This window comes from Chaetodon trifascialis, chromosome 13 (genome assembly GCF_039877785.1).
Source record: "Chaetodon trifascialis isolate fChaTrf1 chromosome 13, fChaTrf1.hap1, whole genome shotgun sequence".
NCBI classification, from domain to species: Eukaryota; Metazoa; Chordata; class Actinopteri; order Chaetodontiformes; family Chaetodontidae; genus Chaetodon; species Chaetodon trifascialis.
In genome coordinates, this window is record NC_092068.1 from 20,206,339 (window position 1) to 20,229,722 (window position 23,384).

The window sequence follows — 23,384 nt, forward strand, 5'->3', positions numbered from 1 at the left end:
GCTCTTTGGTGCGGCAGCGCAGCACGGTGCGAAAGGGCGCACAAGTGTAGTCAGCCAGCGACCCAGCAGCAATGTCGGAAAGTGGGAGTCAGGAACCCGCCGTGGCCCCAAACGGCAGCGGCAGCCCGGCTAAACGGGCACCAAGACCGCCCGTCGGCAACAAAGTGACCGTGGTGCTGGGGGCTCAATGGGGCGACGAGGGGAAGGGAAAAGTTGTGGATCTTCTGGCTCAAGACGCGGATATGGTGTGCAGATGTCAGGTTGGTTAGCCCCCATGCTGCATTCACTTGTTATGCGCCCGTTCCCTGTGTAAGCTAGTTACCGGAAATCCCGCAGGTAGCTAACGGCGGCTCGCGAGCGAAAACAAGTCAAGTTAGCTGTCAGTTCCAGGAGGCTAACGACAGTTTGCTAGCTAACCAACATCTCAGTCAGCGTGTTGTTATCAGTGTTTTGCTAATGTCACCTTGAATTCCTGCTAGGCGCTTAGCTCCTCAGACACCAATAATGTAGTGATGGATTGTCTCTGTACATGACAAGAAGGCTGAACGTATCTTTGGCTAACAAAAGTGACCCGGTGCATCACTCCCGACGGGTTTTTTTTGGCCCCCATCAGCGCGGTCAAGCTCCGCAATTAACGCTCAGCTCGCTAGCAGGAGGAGTCGACTGATGCTGGCAGCAGGTTTAGTTTTAAGACACTCTGGCTGAATAAAACATTACACGAGGAGTTTAATTACAGAGCTGGAAGATGTTAATGTTATAGGGTATCATCTGGGATTGTGGTCATTACAGTTTACTGATGCATTCAATGCTGTCTTCTCCTCGTCTTGAACGCTGCTATAGTTTAAGTAAAGTTACACAAATTGTGAACTAATCGCGTTATTGTAGCTGACTGAAATGAGCAGTGAATACCTGTACTTGTCCATTGTTTTTCGCCACCCAATTGTCTTAGATATTATACAGAAACTCCAAAATGTTCAACTTTATTTTGTCCCTGGAGAGCGGCTGGTTTTACAGCAAGACATAGTACAATACTTAAAAGAGCATAGACAAACAGCACAGTAAGGGCTCACCATCATTAATGACATAACTCATTGTTATATCATTGCAACTACACCACACAGCTAAGTAAATAGCCTTAAGACTCACTGACTCCTCCCTCGTTACATGTTAGTAAATCTGAGCCGAGAGCCTGAAGGCAACATATGAGTGCAGGGGATGGACGCTGTCAGATAGGATGGGTGAAGCCCTCCTCCCTTCCTACCTGTCTGTAAAACAGGTCAGATAGCATACTCTGCTGTGCTCTTACATCATCATATTTAGTGTATTTTTGGCCATGTTGCTGAGGTTTCCAAACCAGTAGGATCACTGTCTCTTTTAAGTGGTTTTTCATAGGACTTCATGACTTTATGGAAGTCAGGGCAACTGGTGTATAATCATTACGAACGTTGGGATCATTATGGATCACGATGGATTACTGTGGCTTTTTGGCACACCCTCTGTTGATTGAGTGACGACTGAAAAATGTAATCCAAGATGGGGCCCGATTGTTCTGCACAGGAGGAGAGCAGGCCCTGGGCGTTTCCTAGCTTTGGGATGTCTTGGCTACAGAGCATTCGTCAAATGATCTATGAATTATGAAGCCAGTGCGTGATTTGTCTCTTCTGAAATGTCAAATTTTAGTTTTCCACAGTCGATTCGAATCAGTTCAGCAGATTATTGACCTATGTGTTGTGCTAATCCTGCATGCTGCTGCACTTAAACTTATCCATACATACCTCATGCGCGCTGTCCGGCTTTGAGGGGCCCATACATACACCACCTTATCATTTCAGACTGGCTGGACGGGGACACGGGGCAAAACAAGACAACAGAGCACAAACATTTATAACATTTACTTAATGACGTCATAATGTCCAAACAGACGTGGCTTTCTCGTCAAAGCCAATCTAACGTCAGGATTTAAGGGGTGTGTTGAAAGTAAAGTGAGGCTTCGTCTTAAATGGATTTTCAGGGCATTTAATCATTCGCAACTGGACTTTGTCAGTTTGTCTTGGAAGACGTTTCGCCTCTCATCCGAGCAGGCTTCATCAGTTCATGCGCACCAGACTAGATAGGACAGCTCTAGTCTAATGAGATGGTGTTAGGTTCAAGTATTTATCCTCTGAGTGAGGCAAGTAAATACTTGAATCTAACACCATCTCATTAGACTAGAGCTGTCCTATCTAGTCTGTTGTGCATGAACTGATGAAGCCTGCTCGGATGAGAGGCGAAACGTCTTCCAAGACAAACTGACAAAGTCCAGTTGCGAATGATTAAATGCCCTGAAGCTTACAATGACCTGGATGAATGAGAATATTCACAGGCATGTCTTAAATGGATTATGGACAATCTTCTATAGGTGCTCTGGAGTCACAACACACGCAGTATAAAGAGAGTGGTGGTCGAGCTAATGGCGAGATGTTATTCACCTTCAGTGTTTCAGCACTTGAAGTTATTGTGATTGTTGTTATTTTGTCTTATCAAGCTATGTGACCTCTCCACTGACTCTATATCTGGACTCGGCCAGCATGCCTGCGCTTTGTGTTGCATTTGCTTGCACCCTGGTTTTCTCATGCAAAACGGGTGGATAGGAGACTCTGAAATGCCTCGAGTGGATGTCCTTTGTTCACTGAGTGCTGGGAGGATTCCTGTTCCAGAGACAGTGAGTGTGAGCAGTGTATGGAGGACGGAGCCCCAGCTTAAAATGTTTAAAAAACTTCGGCTACGATGGCCTCGAGCCACATACTTGAACCACATCTCCTCCAGGGAAGCTGGAACCTGTAGTGGACTGCTCATATTTGGTCTTTCTGGTCTCTCGTGTGGTTTTTAACTGTATAAAGTCAACTTGTCTGGGTTTAAATAATAGTAACCTTATGTTTTGGCAATAGTAATTGTCTGGGCAGTAAAACGTGTGAACTCGTAGTGAGTTAGCACAACAATTTGGAGTACTTCCTATTTTTGTTGAACAGGCTTCAAACCCTCGCAGCCTCAGTAGTTTCTGTGGACACTTTGCTGTTTCTGAGTCTGACAAGCTGATCTGAGCTAAAAGCAAACAGGTGATAAAGTCAGAATGACAAGCTTACTGTACGAGACTACTACAATGGGTTTTTTTTTGCATCTTTTAACCTTTTTACCACCAATACCAAAACACATTTTCGGTCAGTAAGAAGCCACTTGTTTCCATTCATTTCGGCATGCTATGAAATCTAATTTAAAGGTTTCAAACTTGCTTTAGAAATGTCATCCATCACAGTGTGTACAGAGTTACATATAACAGTCTGCTTATTTGTCAAGAATAACGATCACAGTTTCACCCTTTCCCTCCACGTCTATCTATCTATCTGTGCAGTTGACAGCATAGAAACAGGCAGTGAGAGAGCACAACAGATGTTTCTGGCTGGAATTAACCACTCGTCCACCGGGACACTCTCTAGCAGCAATTTTAGCCTTGTTTAATTGAACAAAAATGTTTAGCTTTTCAAATATCAGATGTGTAAACATTATCTGATCACAATCAGCTGTACAACAGAACCACGGCTCAGTAAGATCTAAAAATGGCAAATTTAGGATGTAAATCAGAAGCTGCCTGATCAAAGAAGTGTAGGAATCAGTTTTAAACACTTCATGCTAGAGACACATTTCAGTCAGTACCGAAAAGCAAAGCTTAACAGGAGAGCTGTAACAAGTACTCGATTAATTGAATAATCGATTAGTTTTGAGCCATTTTAAAGTCCATTCCAGCTTCTCAGCTGTGAGGACGTAATAATGGAGAAGATAATTGGCAGATGAATCAATAATGAAAATAACTGTGAGTTGCAGCCATGCTTAACACCATGTCCCTTAGCCTCCTTAATAATGCATGCGATCTTGCTAATCTTTGGACTGCTCGTATGAACTCTGCGGATCAGACGACTATTAGTTGTCTCTGTTGATAACAAGTTGACATAACAAGGATTCTCCTGAGTCTCTGAGCTTCCTTGGTCGTGCTGTCCTGCCAAGGCAGGGGGACAGGCAAAAATAAACCGCATTCTGGCAGCAGTCCTGCACAGCGTCCCCTCCATACATCATGGCGTGTGTGTGTCTGCCGGAGGCTTGGTGGTGTATGAGAGAGCAGTGAAGGGCTGCGCTGATCTTTTTATAAAATGAGCTTTGCCAGCAGTCTTGCTCGGTGTTTCTTACAGTCCAGACCTCTCAGATCCTAGAAGTCCCAGTTGAAGTTACAAGAAAGGAAAGGAGGGTGTGTAGCTGAGGGGGCATGTTACCATCAAAACGCATGTCAGGGGGCTGATGGCATGGCTGGAGGGTCAGTAGCCATTACTGTGGAATATCATATATCCACATCATGCTTTAACATATGAAAGGTGCCAATATTTGCTTATTAGCCTCCGTAAAGGCTCCAGTATACTCTCTTCAATGTTGTGTTTGGCCACTGGTCAAATAATCCAAAACAAAGTAAACACAAAATGAAAGTTAAAGAAAATGTATTGACTGAACTGATTAGTCAAGTGACAGAAAACAGCTCTGCAACTATTTTGATAATCGATTAAGAGTCGCTGCAGTTCCATGAGTGGATCTGTCCCTGTTTCATGCTTTTGTTGTGCATTGAGTGTTTCGTGTTTAAATTTCGTGTCAGCAAACTTGACGTTCCCCGCAAATGTTGGGCTGCACCAAGAATATTACTTACAGTAATGGTGTTCCTTTCTTTGCACAACAGTATCTCAGCCATGCAAACTGAGTGAACTATTCCTGTCAGAGAGTACGTCTTTTAGGTAATTATGTCCTCAGCTTGTTGATAAGAAGCATACTAGAAGCAGGCCGTGGTGCTCTGAAACAGGCCCATCAAGTTAAACGGATGATGTTTCCTGTGTGTAGGAGTACCTCCTGATCATGTTTGTCCTCTGGGTTTAGTTGTTTTTTTGTGTTTGTTTGCCAGAGACTTTGTTTAACAAAGATTGTGTCATGATAATACCTGTACCACAAACAGATTGAGCACACTTGACGGAGTTGCTGTGGAGATGTTCAATGAAACAAAGGTTTGGTTCGGCTAACAGCGACTGTGGTCTCGTTGGCGCTCTTTCAGGGCATTTTGGTAACTTGAGCTTGTGTGCGCAAGACTTGAAATGGTCCATTAAAAAGGTCAGATATGTGTTATGCACAACAGTCAAACCTGCCGAGCAGAAATGCCTGCATTACTGCAAGACTGAACGCCACAGGAACTCATTCCTGCCTGAGGCCATCAACCTGTACAACTCCTCCCTCTGATGGCCCTTGGACTTTTCACTGACTTTCACTGCCTGATATTATACGGATACATATTTCCTAATTCAATTTTGCACATCCTTTGCACATCATTCTGTATATATTTTTCTCAGTATGTATATATATATATATATATATATATATATATATATATATATATATATATATATATATATATATATATATATATATATATATATATATATATATGTTGTTTGTTTTTTTTTTCTCTCAGTATTAATATTTAGTTTTTTTATATTTGTTTTTTATATATATATACTTTCAGGGAAGGAGGGAGCTCGTTACCAACATCAGGTCTTGAACTCGAAACCTTGAACCTATTCAGGACGTCGTTTGTGTGTTCACCATGGCACCCTGCTGCTCAGAGACGCAGTGTCGTACACAACACAAACGTTTGTTGATGACCAGACGTTAAATATCTGATCGCTGGGTCCTGCTTCTCAGTTACATGAGTGTCAGTGGAATATCTTTGGGTTTTGGTCCGTTGGTTGAACAAAACAAGACTTTTGACTTTGGACTGAGGGAACTTATCACTGACATTTTTACTATTTTCTTGCGTTTTATAGACAAAGCAATTCATTGAGACAGGCTACGTGGAATCAAGTGTGATATAACAGTCTGAGTTCATTCCACTCAGTAAAGAGTCTGTTTTGTATTGCAGCCCCAAAACAGTTAAGTCTGTTCCAGTTCACAGCCACAAAAAGACGAATCAAGAGTCTGCCTTTTGGATCAGATCATCAAACCCTTTAATTGTAAAAATGCAAGAAAGCTCAGGGAAAGCTACAGAGGAGGGATCGTTCCTCCAGGGCAGACTCATGTAGATGTCGTGTGTGCAGGATAGACCACCAGTAAAATTACAGCACAGACGGACTGTAAACACATGTGGAGAATATGTCTCCATATGTAGTGTGCGGAAAATCACTGAGCAAATGAACTCGACAAGCAGCTCATCCCTCACTCCCCGACACCACTTTGTTAAATCCAGTCCTCTCTCTTGCTGTGATCTCAAACACGGTGAATAATAATCAGTGTTGCCGTAACCGAGCACGAACCACATTTCAGTAGCAGGTGAGCGTCAGAAGTAGAGTTTCTCGTGATGGTATTAAGAGGCGGATCACAGGACTGTATGAGAGTTATGTTCAGTGGGGGATGGGATGGGTCGTAAAAGTATTTAAAAAGGAGCGGCATCTGCCCCCCCTCCCATCTGTTCCCCCTCGCCACCTTCAGGGTACTGCTGTGGCCAGGAATAACCCCGTGTGGTCAAAGCACATGCTGGGCTTGATTTACGTCCACAGGCTACAGCATTAGGAACACATCCCGGTTACAGGACAGACTGAGTTGAATTGGTGCCTCAGGTAGTGAGCAGTGACGCAAGCTGCAGAGGCATGAATGGATGAGCAGCTGCCTTCTCATCGCCACAGCATAAGACAAAAACACTTCATTCGCCTCTGCCTTTCTCACCCAAGTTTTTTGTGCTCTGATTGCGTTCTTTTTACTGCTGATTTCATCCTCTGCTCTCCGTCCGTACGACCATGAGCTGCAGAGTACAACCTCTCAGACTGTGAAACGTAAAGCAGGTCACGCTGCGACGTCCTCGGACTCTCTGTTCCCCTTCTGGGCTCCACTTTAGTATTTTTATTTCCATTGTCAGCTGTGTTAAATCATGTGCAGGCCTGCGTGCAGCGTCTACATCAACACCCAGCAAGCACATGTTGTCAGAGTTCAAAAGAGTCTTTAGTCTTTGCCTCGAAACTTTGTTCCTGTTCATTAATCTAGCGGTCCATTGGCTGCCTCCTACACAGGAGTGTTTGCATTTTCATCTCTCCACATTTGGGCTTGTGTTCTGCTGCTGCCTGAATTGTTTACAAGCCTGATTTTAAGGAAGGATTAACCATTGAATCAACAGAAGATTTCAGTTTAATGTCTTCTTTAGTGTCTACATACAGATGCTTGCATATGTATGTATATTCTGTAGGCAAGGAAGAAGATTTTGGTGTCGTAATCAATCTGGTTTGTGCAAAAGAGGAATCCGTCAAACCCATCAGCTTTTGTCTGATGACTGTGTGGTCCTTTTTGAAAATGTGTCCGCATTCATATGCAGATATCTGTTTGTGGAGTTGTTGTCAAGTGTGAAGGTCAAGTAAACAATCAGAAGTGCGTGGAAGAGGAAGTCTTGGACAGGACATCCGCTGGATACACCAGAAGCCCTGAAGCATGGGCTGATGGGTTCCTGGACTGATCTGTTTGTTTTAGCCAGATAAAAAGTAATCTTGTCAGGTCATATTATTATTAACACTCTTCCAAGTGTCAGCAGGCGAGCCAGAGAGTTGATGTCAGCCACCTCTTGAATTTAAGTGCATGCAGTTAAACTTATTTTGTCATCGACGTTGAGCTGCTTGTTTACCAACTCGGTGACATTTGACCTCATCCAAAAACCACGTGCATGACCAGATTTGTTCTTAAGTGTCTTTAGAAGTGATTTAAAGAGAATCTGCGGCGCCGAACACACTCAGATCATAACGCCTTCATGTTCAGTTCACCATCATGGCTGAGCTGTCCAGAATGAACTTCTGCTGCACCAACATGTAACATCACCTACTGAAGGCTCTGATATTCTCATCTTCTGTCTCTGAGTCAGTCACATGACCGCCTCTGATATTAGTCATGGACCGCTTTGCTTTGGAAAGGTTCCTTCTCTGTTGCTGTCATAGCTCTGCTCTGATGCCACATGGTTGACAGCTGTGCTGTTAATGTTTTAAAACGACTGACTCTGCTGAAGGGGGAATCGGGTGGAGTTGGGGGCAGAAAGGGTTTTGGGTGTACAACATTTGCGTGACGTGTAATCCATAGTGCCAGCAGTCAGTTTTACTTCTTCAGTTCTCAGACCCCTGTGCTTGAGGACTGAGTGCACATCCTAACAGACGGTGGCCAGTGGTTTACGTACGATGCTTGTTGCTACTTGCCAAACTATTCGGCCTTCCAGCTCAGCCAAACAAAGTTGCAGAGCCTCCATTAGCCTCCTGCCTCTCTGTGTTTCTGTGTGTCTCTGCTCATCGGTCTCTGTCTCCTCTCTGCAGGGTGGCAACAATGCAGGCCACACAGTGGTGGTCGACTCGGTGGAGTACAACTTTCACCTCCTCCCCAGCGGCATCATCAACCCCAAGGTCACCGCCTTCATCGGTTTGTAACGCACACACACACACGCCATTTTGCTCGCACACAATTGCGCACAGGCCGTCGCTCCAAGGCCATCTTTCCTCGCTATTTTCCTGATGAATTGATCGAGGCTCCTTTTAGCCCGACACTCGTCATCGGCAGTTTTGACGACTGCTCCAGTGAAAGTGATCAGCCTGACTCAGAGCCAGCCTGCAGGCTGCATCACATCCACTCATCTGCAGTAACTTCATTAGCTAATGGTGTCTTACTCTTTCTCTCTGGCTTTCAGCCCTCCATACATCTGCACTTTAATATGTAGGGCTGTATGATCTGTCAATACCTAATCACATTTCTCCTTTTTGCTCTTTGATGTATGGCACATTCATGCTTTTCTGCAGGCTCAAACACTTGCAGCATGGTGTGTCAAGTGTGACATGCACTCTAGACAGATGGTGTTGCAGTGCATTTTGCACTAGTCCCACCCAAATTTATTCACATCACTTCAATTTTATTAGTTGATGTGTTGATGTTGAAGATTTAACCGATAGATAAATGGAAACATAAGAAAACATATTTAAATTGCAACCATTTACATTTTTTTTTTCCACTTTTTGTCACGAGAAGTTTCTTCCATTAACCCCAGCAGCAGATACTATGAACAGCATTTTCATGACAATACGTTCAATTTGGTGGAAGCTTTTCTTCCAAAGTACCCCACAGTACTACGATATAACTGTGTACTTGAGTGCTGTCAGCTCTATGAAGGCACCTGCTCTCAGCTAACTCATGTTCTACACAGTGAGTTTTTGAGAGGCAGAGGCTGTAAAATGCAGGTGCTGAGCTGAAGTGATTATTTTGTGTAGATGTAGATGTGGTCTGAGATCACCATTTTGGGGCTTTTTTGTGCTTTGGGACGTGTTAAGATCCTTTTTAGAAGAACAGCAGGCTGGTCTGTCATTCATGGTTGGCATTTTCTTCTCACTGCTGTTCATTAAAAGCTGCAAGCGGATTATTTCACTGTGAATGGAGACCAAATTGGAAATATAAAGCTTTGGCATCTCCTCATTGATGATGCCTTTTCTTGTGTATGTGGATATTTATAGCCATGCTAGCAGCATGGTTTCGCGGATGGCAGTGTTGGTCTGTCAGTTGCTCCACCGCTTTGGTCCAGACGGAAATATCTCCACAGTAATTGAATGTGAGGCAGCAGACTGTTGCTCTTTTTTTTAACTCACATTAAATGCACAGAACAGACAATGAGTCAAACAGGTAGTCTGGAACAACAGGTCTCTGAGTTCACTCAGGCATCAGTGCGCTGGTTTCACATTCAGTTTGCATAAAGCCGTTGATATCTTGCCCCAAATGTGGACAGTGTTTTGTTAACCTGGAGTACAATACTACAAAATAGAAGAAAGTTAACCTAATATAAAACTTTTCCTCCTGCCATACCTCAAACCCCACTCAATTATTACAATATCTGCTTGTCATTATGCAATAAAAAGCCTTCTCTTACAGCAGCAGCTTAGTTTTGATTATTATTGTCGCTACTTGATACTGCAGAAACATATTTTATCAAATAGTGAAACAGAAGAACAAACAAACACTGATTACTTGTGCTCATCGTGTTACTATAATGGTTTCACTTTCCCAGAGTGGATGGCGTTTTTTTGTTTATTTTACTGTCGCTCTCCTCCCGGCCTGTAAAAGTACATTCATGGCCTCCAGCACTGGGAGCTAATCTGTGTTCCAGTCTTGGCTATTCTTGAGCTGAAAATCTGCATTCCCCCCACATTTGTTCCTGTAATGTCACTGAAAGAAACTTTGCTGCTTTTTCCACATTTCTTACATTTAATTGGTCAAAGTAATTACCTTACCTCCTCCAGTTGCAACCCAGTTAAAAAGATAATTAGGGCCAGCTGTTTGAATACTCCAGTGAACAGGCATCTTTTGGGCCATTTTTGTCTGTACAGTACATCCCTTAACATCACAGTTAGGCTGTTAGTACACACCTGGGTGCAGTTAGACTGTGCAACAATGCCCAAAATCTGAGTTATCTGACAAAAATCCAGCAAAACACAAAAGCTCCTTAGTTCCTCAAAGGTCCCATATTTGAAGCATCGTACTCCACTACAAGCTCATTGGTTCTGCTGGTATTGAGCTTCAGGTGACGTGCGATGAAGCTCTCCATCAGTCCTCTGTACTCCTCTGGAAAAATAGTCTCAAAGACTGTAAACTTAAAGTTTTTTTTCTCAGGTAATGGAGTAGTGATCCACCTTCCAGGCCTGTTTGAAGAGGCAGAAAAGAACGAACACAAAGGAAAAGGTGAGCGACGTACAGGTGTTAAAAACACACAACACATTTACCAGACAGTCACAGGACAGGCTGTGTTTTCATGTGTGGAGACTCAAAGTGTATTTGTGTGTGTAGACCTAAAAGACTGGGGGCAAAGGTTGATCATCTCAGACAGAGCACATATTGGTGAGTCTTCCTGGGTCTCTGGACTCTTTTTTTTAATCTATGTGTGAATGTATGCATTCAAAAATGTGTGTGCGTGGATGTGTGAGCCCTGCTTTATCTGAGGTGTGTGAGAGTGTGTGTCCCCTCTCTCCCTCCTCCGCAGTGTTTGACTTCCACCAAGCAGTTGATGGCGTTCAGGAACAGCAGAGACAAGAGCAGGCGGGCAAGAAGTAAGAAACTTGTTGCTTAAAAATGGCTGCTGCACACTCACACACTCGCTCACACACTCATACACTTATCTTGGATCTTAAGAGTCACTGCAAACACCCAGTAGAATAACCAGGGACGAACTTCCATCTGTGCTTGAAAACGAAACTCCAAACTAGAGATGTCTGACATCCTGACAGCTTTCAGCATGGACTGCATCTCCCCATCAGTCGTGTTCTGAAAGATTTCAGTGTGATGGACAAACATGAGAAGATATTTTCTCTTTACAGACCCTATTGTCCCATGTTTTTGTGTCTAAGTGGGTAATGGGGACAGGTCTTTTTGAAATTGGTCCAGTATTGAGCCACAGTGCTGCAGCCAGCAGCCACAAAACAGGCTGCAGTGTCATCCCTCCAGGGGTTTGCACACCGTCAGTGTACGTCCACTGAAAGTGTTTTTGCCACTGACAGGCTCAGATTGTTATTATAAGTGTCTGTCGACATTATGGAAAGGATCCTAACAGCCGTTATCTATCACTCTCGCCAAAGCCCACCAGACTCCATTTACAAAAACAGTCATTTTACCATCATAAAACACACTTCATTCAAACTCGACTGTCTTAGTTCATCTTTCCACTGTTCCAACAATCACATATCACATCCATGACATAATGTAAAGGACTCAGCCTTGTGTGGACTCTCTGTGTGCGCTCTACCAGGTGAGCTGTGTTACCAATGTGAGATTTAGCAAGTCCTGTGTCCTTTAATCTGGATGATTCTGGAGAATATTCATGACACAGTGCTTTGCTGCAACAACACTGTTGCACATATACACAAAGGCTACACAATTAACATACAATAATCCTGATTGTGCTGCTAAATTTGTGCAAATGTCATCACATCAACCTAAAAGGTGAAATGTCAATATTGTGTTCAGAACTTTCCCTCAGTTATTGCATGTTTAAAGTATTATTTATAACGTATATTTTAACTAAAATGGAACAGTAATCCTCGTTTCCTCCTGTACTCATTTATTTTCACTTTCCATATGTACAGAAATGTATTTCCGCATTGACACACATGCTTATAATCTCCACACTGCCTGCTGTGCTCCATCACTGAGAGACTGAGCAGGTTTATTTTTATTTTACTAACATATGTGAGCAATGTTAAGCTCAGTCTGTGGGGCATTCAGAATATTAAGCTGGAGAGTGATTCAGTGTAGTCCTGCTCAAAGCCGGGTTGTCTTTACCAGCTCAGCAACCAAAGCCCCAAACACCCAGTAAGCTCACTGTGAGTGTGTGTCTGTGTGTGTGTGTGAGAGAGAGAGAAAACACATGTTCATTATAAGATTTCAGCAGATTGTATGACAGGCTGGCGGACCTCCAGCATCTTCAGACATCTTGCGAGCTCTGGATCGGATCAGAGGAGTTTGGTTTAGCCTGAATTTAGCCTGAACTCAAGTTCTACTGAGCTGCTGAGTGAAAGAACGGTTGAAACAAACTCATTGTGGTCATTCACAACAAGCATTCTTACAGCAGCGTCTCTCTTGCAAATGCCAAAAAATCACTGCGTATTTATGTATCAGGACTATGATTTTCTTTTTTTTAATCATCTCACAACCCCGAGATTTAACTGCCTGCCTGTATATAAAGCCGTTAAAGCTAGCTGCACCAGCAGCAGCTACAGGATGCCACTTATGCACTGACGTATTTTAACACTGTGATAATGTAATATGTGCTTTATCAGTCACAGGGTACAGTACATCTACTTTTGATATTCAAAGCACATTTTTCTGATAATTGTGTACTTTTATCTGGATAAAATTTATTACAAGGACAGAGATTACAGAACATGTCGGCTGTCACTCTTTGCACTGAGCACACTGGTGATTGGATGCTGCGTGTTTCACGCTGCCCGGTGCTGATGATGAAACTCGGTAACCACAGAGGATCTTTGGCTATTTCCATTCAGTGATTTGCATGCAGGGTAAGCAGAGTTTGCTGTGGTCGGCCTTCCTTTTAATAGATCGAGTTACAGGAGGTGCTTGTTGATGGTGTCACATGTAAATGGTTAACCGGTATAACGTGTTGTCCTTCTCTGGTGCTCTGTCTTGTTTAATGTGTACAACAGCGTTGGTTAAACGTCTCCAGAGATTCAGGTGATCACCAGTGTCTGCTGGAGTCTAGAGATGTAGAAAATTGCCGCTGACCTTATGCTTTGTGTTAATGACAATAACATCAAATATTTATATAAGGTTTGATTGTGACACTGTCTGATTGACCAAGCTGAGGTTTACTGTGATCTGCACCCATTGTGGAGATGTGAGAGCGTTTCTTCAATCAGACATGGCAGGTCTAATGTCAGCTTGTTTTATCTTAAACTCAAATCACAGCTCCGGAGCTGTCACATGAATTCATGATTTTCCTACAGGTTAAAGCTGCTGTTTCTGGGTCCGGAGGTGTTAAAGAGTTGCACAGTAATTTAGATGAGTGACGCACTGAACTTTGAAACTGTAAAAAGACATGCTGTCGACTGAGACTACATGCTAATGCTACTTCTGTTTTTCCCCCTCCCTCCTGTCTTGGCCCCGTCCAGCCTCGGGACAACAAAGAAGGGGATTGGTCCGGTGTACTCAGCCAAGGCAGCACGTAGCGGTCTGAGGATATGTGACCTGTTGGCTGACTTCACTCAGTTCTCTGAAAGGTTTGTGCCAATAGAACGGGATTATCTCTGTCTGGGGTTTTGATGATATCTGTGTTAAATTATGTTTGCCCAGCGTGCCAACGGTAACTCTCTCCACACACCTTCAGGTGATGAGTGAAGAATAGGTATTTAAGTATTGTTTGTTTCATGTCTTCCAGCCCTTTCTCTCACTGAAGCTTTTCCTTCAACAAAGGAACTCAGGATCTTTACCTGCATTTAGAGCAGAAAACTCCACGTCAAAGTCAGCAGTCAGACTGGAAACAGCCCTTTTACCATTAAAGCATCGCAAAGGGCTGCGTTGGTGGGGTATACAATCCAGGAAGTCCAGTTAGAGCAACAGATCTGAGAGTTTCGATGGTTTATCAGATGCCAAAGCAACAACACTTATAGCATTCAAAAAATAGCTTCTTTTCAGTCATTTGTCCTGTTTGCCTAATTTTCACGGTTCTTCAGATGTAGACATAAGATGGCTCATTGAGGCCGGTTTGTTCCAGAGGTTAGTAGGCTCTAAGGCAGAGTAAAAATAGCAAGATATGTTGTTTGTGAGCCTCTTGTGTTCAGAATCTCATTACGACATGATGTGTCATTGTATCCTAGCAGCCCAGTTGGTGGATTGAATGACAGTGAATGAAACTGATCAAAGCTGATCGCTGTTGGCTGTTACAGGTATAAAGTATTGGCCCAGCAGTACAAGGCTATGTACCCCACTCTGGAGATTGACATAGAGGGAGAGCTGGTCAGATTAAAGGTAACAGAAATCAAACAGAAAAATATTTCTAGACACATTAAACTGTCTTCTTTAGACTAACATTGTGTTGTTTGTAGGACTACGTGGAGCGCATCAAGCCCATGGTGAGAGACGGGGTGCACTACATGTACGAGGCTCTTCACGGTCCTCCCAAGAAGATCCTGGTGGAAGGAGCCAACGCAGCACTGCTGGACATAGACTTTGGTCAGTACATCGCTCTGTGTGCGTGCGTGAGTGCGCCGCAGTGAAGCACGCCTTAATCTCAACTTGTGTGGTTCTGTTTCTAATGTCCAATTATCCTTTTGAATATAAGCCAACGTCTTTGTGCTCTGAGAGTAAATGTCATTTCTAATCGTCGAGCACTGTTGAGTGCATTTACAGTGACCTGGTGCCGTTTCTCCCCGAAACACTTAAGCTTTGCGATGCTCTTTACAAAAGCCTGCTTGGAGATCAGACTAGAAATGACGGTAAGTTTACTAACTGCTACTGAAGTGCTCTGGCATCCGGGCTTGACGTGCACGTTCACAGTTGCACCACTTAACGCCACCTGACTGTGCATGAGCACGAGAGCGACCTGCATCACCAGCCTGTCAGTCGGTCAATCACAGATACAGAGTCATCATTAAATCCAGAAATATTCTCCAAAGGTTGCTTGAATTGAGATTTTCCTTTGCGATAATGACCCACAGATGTAACATGCTAATCTTCCAGACGTTATTTATCACTGTAACGCAGCAGACCTGTCATTACTGAGAGCCGCGACAGCAGTGAGCAGATTAAATTACAGTCGAGGCTCAGCGCCGCTTATTATCAAAACACCATGCTTGTAATAGCTGTGGTGGTATCAGGGCACAGTGTCCTGCGTGTCCTCTATTTCTGAATCTGACTGGCTCTATCTATGCTTAATCAGAAGCTGCGGCAAAAGTCACAGCAGCATCAAACCCAAACTTCATCTCTATCATTTTACACTAAGCTCACGTCTTTGCAAGACTCTTATCAAGACTTTATGAATTTGGGAGCATGTAGGGCATCAGTGTTTAGCCGAAGAGCACTTTGACAGGACACATGACTGCTGATGGACACACTGGCTACTGTAGACATCGAACCTGTTCTCTGCTGATTACACAAAAGTCTCTCTGAACACCGAGATGATCTGCATGCCTCCAGCATCTAGGCGTGGGACCCAATCTTTGTTTGCTTTTATTGCAGTAGTTGAAAGACAGTTTCTAAAGCACACCTTTTTTGAATATCTGAGGTAGAGCTAAGGTAAGTGGTTATCACCTCAGGGACATCCTTGGGCATGGTTAAACAAAAGAGAGACCGATGAAGTTTCTTTAAACATCGCTGAGCGTTTTGTGCTGTTTCAGAGTGTCAGATGGGCAAGGCTCTTTCTTTTCAGGGAGCTCGCTTATCTAGAAACCAGTTAGCCTCAAGCTGAACTCAGTCACAGCGAAGTCTTTGCAAACATTTCAATTCATCAAGTAAACTTGTTGGTGGCACACAGTTCATGGAAGCACTTGAGGTGGTTTTAAAGTAAGTTAATTTCATCAAACATTGTACTTCTCAGAGTCGGAACACACACACATGGTTCACATAGTTGTAGATTCAGGGGATTTATCTTGCTGTTTCTGATGTTCATCATGGGTAAACGTCCAATAAATCCCTTAAGGAATCAGAAAAAAGACGCCTTGTAACGCCAGAATTTGCCTGAGAATCATGATGTTTTAGTCGTCAGTATCAGAACAATCCAGTGATGGTGCTAACAGGAACTGCTAACAGCTAATTCGCATTGATTATAATGGTGCTGGTTTCCCAAATTGCTAACAATTGAGAAATTTGATTCAAGTTGAAACCATAGCCACATCCCCCAAAGCATTATGGGAACTGCTGTTCCAAAACTTGAAGCTTAATTATCTGCCAGATAGAAGAAAGACAAGGACAAATAATACTGGTGAGAAGATTTTCTCAATTTTGTCTGAGGGGGGCCACAGTGTCAGACTGTGAAAGCCCCCGCTCTTGACGAATCCTCCCACATTTTGTTTCAGTTGCATGCTCGTTCAGCCAGTATCAGCACAGTATTAAGGAAAGCGTGATCAGCGTTTTCTCCTCGTGTCATTGCAGGGACGTACCCGTTCGTGACATCGTCTAACTGCACGGTGGGCGGGGTGTGCACGGGTCTCGGCATGCCGCCTCAGAACGTCGGGGAGGTTTACGGCGTCGTCAAGGCGTACACCACCAGAGTCGGCATCGGAGCTTTCCCCTCAGAGCAGAGCAACGTGAGAGTAACTTACACTGACATGCATAGATATGCAAACATGACATAAAGACACGAGAGGTATGTCTTTTGAGTCATGCTGTACAGTACACAGCAGAGGGTGAGTAGCTTTGTTTTCGGACAGCACCACCCAGAGCAAGTTTTGCTACACTGCCAAAATAGCGAGAAAGAAACCTGAACTATCCCTTTAAACGGCTGAATGTTTTTGGTGTCTGACTGGTTCACTGGACCATCACTCAGGTCATGCAGAATGATAAAGATTGACATAAAAACATGCACAAATCTGTGAGACTCATGAACTGTCTGCACTCATCTTGCTGTCTTCAGGATATCGGACAGCTCCTTCAGACTCGGGGGAAGGAGGTGGGCGTGACCACAGGCAGGATTAGGCGATGTGGTTGGCTGGATCTGGTGCTTATCAAATATGCCCACATGATAAATGGCTTCACCGCGTGAGTTCAGTGTGCACGTGTTTCATGTGTGTGTGTCGGAGGTTTTACCGCACTATTATATTATGTTTTCCATCAGCAGTCGTTTTTGTTGTCTCATTCACTGATTTTATAGTCCCTCTCATTTATATGGCTCGTTTTGTCTGATTAGTCTGCCGTCTCTGGGTGCACACTCCAATAACCTTCCCGTCCCCTTTGTCCTCCCAGTTTAGCCCTCACCAAACTGGACATACTTGACGTGTTCACCGAGATAAAAGTGGGCGTGGCGTACAAAGTCAACAAGCAAGCTATACCTCACTTCCCAGGTGAGCCGGTGTTCAAATCAACTCCAGCACATATTAAGAGAATAATGGAAATTTAAAGACAGCCTTATCTTCACCCTTTTCCCTTCACATAACCAAGCATTTGTGTCAAATGGACAAATGTGTTGAGATATAGTTGTTTTGATCGCACTGTTGTTGATGTTTGACATGAGGTCTTGTGAGGTCAGTGAAAAAGTGGAGTTGATGCGTCTCTGCTATCAGAGGATGTAGTCTGACCTGTCGCTGGTCTGCCTCCAGCTGTTCCTCTTCTTCCATTCCGTGCCATTATTTATAGAGAGCTCCATTTCAAGGCAGAAACATATTGATCTGTTGTCATAGCTGTTTGCTTGCAGTGTCCTGTAAAGCTAATGGTGCCATATTACCCTCTTGCGCAACCCCAACCTCTGCTTTCACTGATTCTGTGGCAGCCAATCAGGAGGTGCTGCAGCGTGTGGAGGTCCAGTATGAGACGCTGCCGGGCTGGAACAGCGACACCTCGGCCGCGAGAAGCTTTGACGAGCTGCCGGAGAACGCGCAGAAATATGTCCGCTTCATTGAGGAGCACGTGGGAGTGCCTGGTATGACCACACACACAATACACAAAATTTAGACCAGATCCAAAATGCAGCTGACCCAAACTGGCCCGAGCAGAGAGAGCACACTGGCAGCAGCATCATGCTCACAGTTCACTCTCTCCGGTATTAGACATAATCACTGCTTTCTGTTGTCAAACTGCCTGATATTTGTTGGTAATTTTGCCATCTACGGCTCAGAACCCTCAATACCTCCACACACAGATGCTTCAGCGTCATGATGGTCCAATCAGCATGGCTTTTATCGCTAGTGTCCTTCTTTATTTTTACTTATTATCTTAGTTCAGTCATGGGTGGACGGGCGTTCAATAGGTCAAGCTCATGTAAATGTTAAGAACGCCCTCTACTGGACCACAAGGCAAATGACTGCAGTTGGTCTGAATGTCGTTTGGCAGTTTGAATATTTCATTTTTCCTCACGTAACCGTGTTGCTAATTGTCTTTCCATAAGTAAGCATGTGCACGACGAAAAGGTAAAGCACCACAGTGACAGTGAAGTGAGGGGGGTGAAAGGGGAGATCATTACCGAGCGATGCTTTTTCATTTTTACATTAACTAGATACTCATAAAACTGCACAAATCAAAGCCCAAACAAAGCTGAAATGAGCTCACAGTTGCCTCCAGATGTTGAAATCGGTCACATTTGACTGTAAAATTCACACTTGTACTCATTCAGTCAAAGCTGCATGTATATGTAGTTTTACAGTAACCAGGTTACGACAGTGCATGTAAACACGTTCTCGATTACCTGCGTTACCTGGTTTCTCTGCATGTAAACACACTGACTGACACACAGACCTGGGACCTGCGGCGACAGACCAGGACAGCCTCCACAGTAGAGAAATGAACCCAAACCTCTGCTTCTCTGTTCCCTCAGTCAAGTGGATCGGAGTGGGCAAGTCTCGGGAGTCCATGATCCAGCTGTTTTAGACGAAGGGAGGAGAAACGCAATCAAAGAGGATGCACAGCAGCCAATCAACTGTACCCTTCTGCCCCTCCCCCCATAACACACACACAACCTACCTGTCTCAACTCTCCGACATGAGAGACATGATCATCATGTCTGTTCTTAATGCTTTATCACTGTATGATCAGACTGTCCCTTGTTACAGACCGGACCTCCCCGGATCAGACTGACCACCCTGTGTGAATGGTTCCCAGCTGGATTTTTAACAGCTTTGAACTTTAGGATAACAGTTCCACAGTCAAGTCCCTCTTTGCTTTGTCCCCGTTTATATCGTAGCCATTTACTTCAGACATATAACACACTGCCATCAGGTCTGAGAGAGGACATGAGGGAACGGACTGAGCGCGCACACACACACACACACACACACACACACACACACACTGACGCAGACACAGGGTATCTGCCCGCAGGAACTGTCCACAGACGTTTGGTCGGTCGAACTTTGTGTATTTTTGTTAATCTATGCTGTGTTTTAAATGCGCTGTGCCAGTCTGGTGTAAATCACTATCAGAGTTTTAACCTCGGCACTTTAGATGTTTTGGACTATTATCTGCTTTGTTTTATTCTGCCAGGTTTACAGCACATCCTGACATGATAAAGGGATCCCTTAATATTTGTAACGTGTCTTTTTGTCTTTGTTTTTTCGTCATCCAGCAGATGTCTGGAGGAAAGACTTCTTATGTTGCCTTGTCATTCAACCAAAAAATTGTTCTTTAAATTTCCTGTAGCGAGCGACTGCTTCCACTGAACGCTGTGTCCTGTTCTGTGAGCAGGTTCATGCTTTCAGTTTAATTTTAGCAGGTGAGTCTTTCATACCGAGAATCTGGTATAAATTAAGGAGGCCAACATCTTCCTAGTCACACCCCACCATTTGTTTATCTTACTATTACCCTGATTTCTTTGGCTTTTAAGTTCCATGTAGAGGAGGGCAACAAAAAGTGTAAATATGGATTTATAAATACTGTATAAAACATTTGGTCATCTTTCGCCTTGCTTTTTCCAGTCATCTGCCATTGCAGGAAAAAATTAAATAAGTTTAGTCTTGGGTTGCATTTTTGCTGTCGGAAAATAAAAGCTGGTGCTCCTCACTGTTTCACCAACGGAAAGCCAATCAGAGCTAGCTGGTGGTGTGATGTCACAGCTGGACAAACGGTAATGTGTCTAATGCTGCATTCACGCAATGTTGGAAGAATGGGACGAACAGGAAAGTGTCCCCCTGACTGCTGGACTCACATCATTTAAATAGCCTTTATTAAGCTCCTTTAAGAGTGTTACGAAACCAGATACACGTAAACTGTGTGTAGCTCCTTTTAAATTCACTGACTCAGCTGTATCAGTGTCATTATTGGATTTTAATTAGATGTGACTGCCAGTGATGGTGCCTTTCCAGCCATTTTGCCAACGATTGTTGATAATATCCAACCCTAAATTACAACTAGCAGACGGAGGCTGTGTTTTTCCGGCCCGGTTGCTCATAATTACAGTCTAAATATGACATGAATGTGGTATAAAATGCATTTTGTACACTGCTGGACATGGGCTTTAGATATCTGGATTATTCTGTTGAAGAGGTCCTCCAGTGATTTAGCTTCACTCCCCTGGAAAGTTTTTTTTATGGTTAAAATTGAAGCAGCACAGGCCAATATGTCCTGAATTTTAGTTCCTAGCATAGGGTCAAGCTCCTCAAATGCGGTTTCCTATACTTTCCATGCATCTCCCCAAAGCATCAAATGCTGCTCAGTGGTGCCTTTGCCAAGTTCACACCATGTTGGATGGGAGAGATGGCAAAGATTCCCATGTTAACAACTGAGCATTCACATGATCTTATAAACAAAGATGGTGGTATAAACTTTATTTTATGATTGCAGAATTCATCATAACAATGTGCAATGACGGTGTAGCATCTACATTAAATTTGGGTCTAATCACATACGCAGGCTGGCTGAAACAGGTGGCCATATTGGTTTTGGGCACTTCCATATTTATGAAGAGGCAAGATGGATATATGAGAGCTTTCAGTAAAGTCCCATTTGTAATTAACACCTGGATGTTGGCATGAACATTATTTACAAGCCAAACCTGGGTAATTATTTCAATATGACATGAATGTGGCATTAGACCATATTTTGGCCATCTCTGCCAGAGCCACAGAAGACATGCAGCAGTTCATGGGCTCTTTCTGATGAGTAATCCCCCTTTAATGAGCCCCTAATGGCATCTTGTTTGGTTAAAGGTGGAAAACTGGAAACCAAACACCTCATAGAAAAGCTGAATAAGGTTTGGTGAAAGAACTTGTGACATGTTTTGTAGACATGCACCTATTGTGCCACTTTGTCCCAAAAATATAACTTATTTTTCCACTTATTATGGTAATTTGAGTGCACCACAGGTATTTCCACATGTTCCACAGGAACTACTTGCAGATGCAGCTGAATGTGTTTTTATTTTTTATGTCAGGTACTAGAAACTTGTCACACATCACACGTTTTGGGGGGGTTATTCCAAAACACAATTAATTACAAACATGATGACATGAATAGATTTGATACCAGACATTTTGAATTCAGTATGTCAAAAAAACAAAAACAAAAAAACAGTGAGTCATCAAGTCAGTTTTGCCGGGAAGCATTTAGTCAAATTATTGTTTTGGAATAAACCTCCTCTGTGAATAATGTAAAATAGTATCTGATCCACCTCTTCTCTGGTGACCCAAGCATGACCACTCAGTCTGAAATATTTCTCTCAGGACATTGATCAGAGGGGATTTTTAAGTTTTAGTTTTTTAAATGTACTCTTCATGCTGGTTTTGTCTTGAGATTGTGTGTGAAAACAGCTGAAAACAGCTCTTTGTCCTGTGTAATCTCAACAACTCTTAGATATAAAAGGTTTTCTGAATCCTGGATTTTGTTGAAGCAAAGCTGCTCTCATTCATAAAGAGTCATTTTCATTCAGTGATGGACACACTGTTGCTCCTATATGCCCCCTACTGGTGGTAAAGAGGCATGACAGCAGGATCATTCACTCATCTCTGCTCTACTGAACCGTGTATGTTTGGTATCTGTTTCTCATCATTTCCCTCTCTTTTGCTGTGTAATAATGAACATTTATCCCTTTACATGCTCACACTGCCAACCTGAAAATCTGCAGTGTCCATTTCTGTCTTTTCTGCTCTCATCCTCTTTTCTTTCCCTTTATTTTTAACTTTTCCCTCCTTCTTCCCTCCCTGTGCCCATTCAATTTAAGGGTTGACTCCTATCTGACATCTGGTTAAGACTAAATGAATGTTTTTGGCTATGTACGCACAATATACACTCAAAAACATGCGGGTTTCCCCTTTATTTACAGTAAAATAATTTTTATGTTGGAAAAAACACATTTCCCAAAAATTTATTCTGATGGTATTTGGTGTCTGTGGAAACTTTGAGATGTCCACAAGAATTTAAAATAAAGTTCTGTGGGTTTGAACAATGTTTGGCTAAAGAGCATGAGTTTGTAATTTAAGTGGGCTCTAAGAGGTCAAAACACGTCAGCTAATATGTAGCCATCAAGCTAGTTAACAATATACGCTATGTATCGAGCTAGTTATCAATATAACTAACTACTGACATATCTAGCCATCTAGTTACAGTATTGAGCTAGCTAAGAGCTAGCTAAGATATCTAGCCGTTGAGCTAGATATCAAGCTAGCCATCGATATACAGTAAATATTGAGCTAGCTATCAAGATATCACATTTTCAAGCTAGCAATTGATATAACTTTAACTTGAGATATCCAGGCATCAAATTAGTTGTCAGTAACTATTGAGATATGTAGTTATTGAGCTAGCTATCCGCCTAGTTATCGACATACGGTATCTATCGAGTGAGCTGTCGCTCAAGCTAGCTATCATGAAGCTAAATAGAACTTTTGCAATATCTAGCCATCAAGCTAGCTACTGATATGTCCAACCACCCAGCTAGCTATGGGGATGTCTAGCTATGGAGCTAACTAGCTAGCTAGCTGCCACTATCTATCATTCTGTCACACTAAAGTGGTAAAAATAATGTAAGTATAGCAGAAATGTCCGTAGCTGGGCTTTTTAGGTGGTTAAATTGCATTGCATTTTGCTGCTGGCCCCATCAATATCAGTACATTACTTCGCTTCCTACTGTTGCTTCTCCAAACTGTTGGCTTGCTGACTACCAACTAATGCAGGTAATACTG

General features: G+C 43.2%; 1 protein-coding gene across 1 annotated transcript; it reads left to right on the forward strand.

Annotated features, from left to right (window-relative positions):
- adss2 (adenylosuccinate synthase 2) lies at positions 1 to 22,648 on the forward strand. Its single transcript, XM_070977549.1, has 13 exons — positions 1 to 260; positions 8,397 to 8,499; positions 10,729 to 10,797; positions 10,903 to 10,953; positions 11,096 to 11,162; positions 13,737 to 13,844; positions 14,511 to 14,592; positions 14,670 to 14,796; positions 16,714 to 16,868; positions 17,195 to 17,319; positions 17,524 to 17,621; positions 18,047 to 18,196; positions 19,088 to 22,648. The coding sequence occupies exons 1-13, from the start codon at positions 72 to 74 to the stop codon at positions 19,138 to 19,140; spliced, it is 1,377 nt and encodes a 458-aa protein (XP_070833650.1). The 5' UTR covers positions 1 to 71; the 3' UTR covers positions 19,141 to 22,648.
- The last annotated feature ends 736 nt before the right edge of the window (positions 22,649 to 23,384 follow it).

What these genes read in the sequence shown, in the direction of transcription:
- adss2 (XM_070977549.1), top strand. Translation starts at nt 72, where the DNA reads ATGTCGGAAAGTGGGAGTCAGGAACCCGCCGTGGCCCCAAACGGCAGC. An exon ending in CTCAGACAGAGCACATATTG is followed by an intron (nt 10,954 to 11,095) that starts GTGAGTCTTCCT and finishes CCTCCTCCGCAG; the next exon opens with TGTTTGACTTCCACCAAGCA. An exon ending in TTCACTCAGTTCTCTGAAAG is followed by an intron (nt 13,845 to 14,510) that starts GTTTGTGCCAAT and finishes TGGCTGTTACAG; the next exon opens with GTATAAAGTATTGGCCCAGC.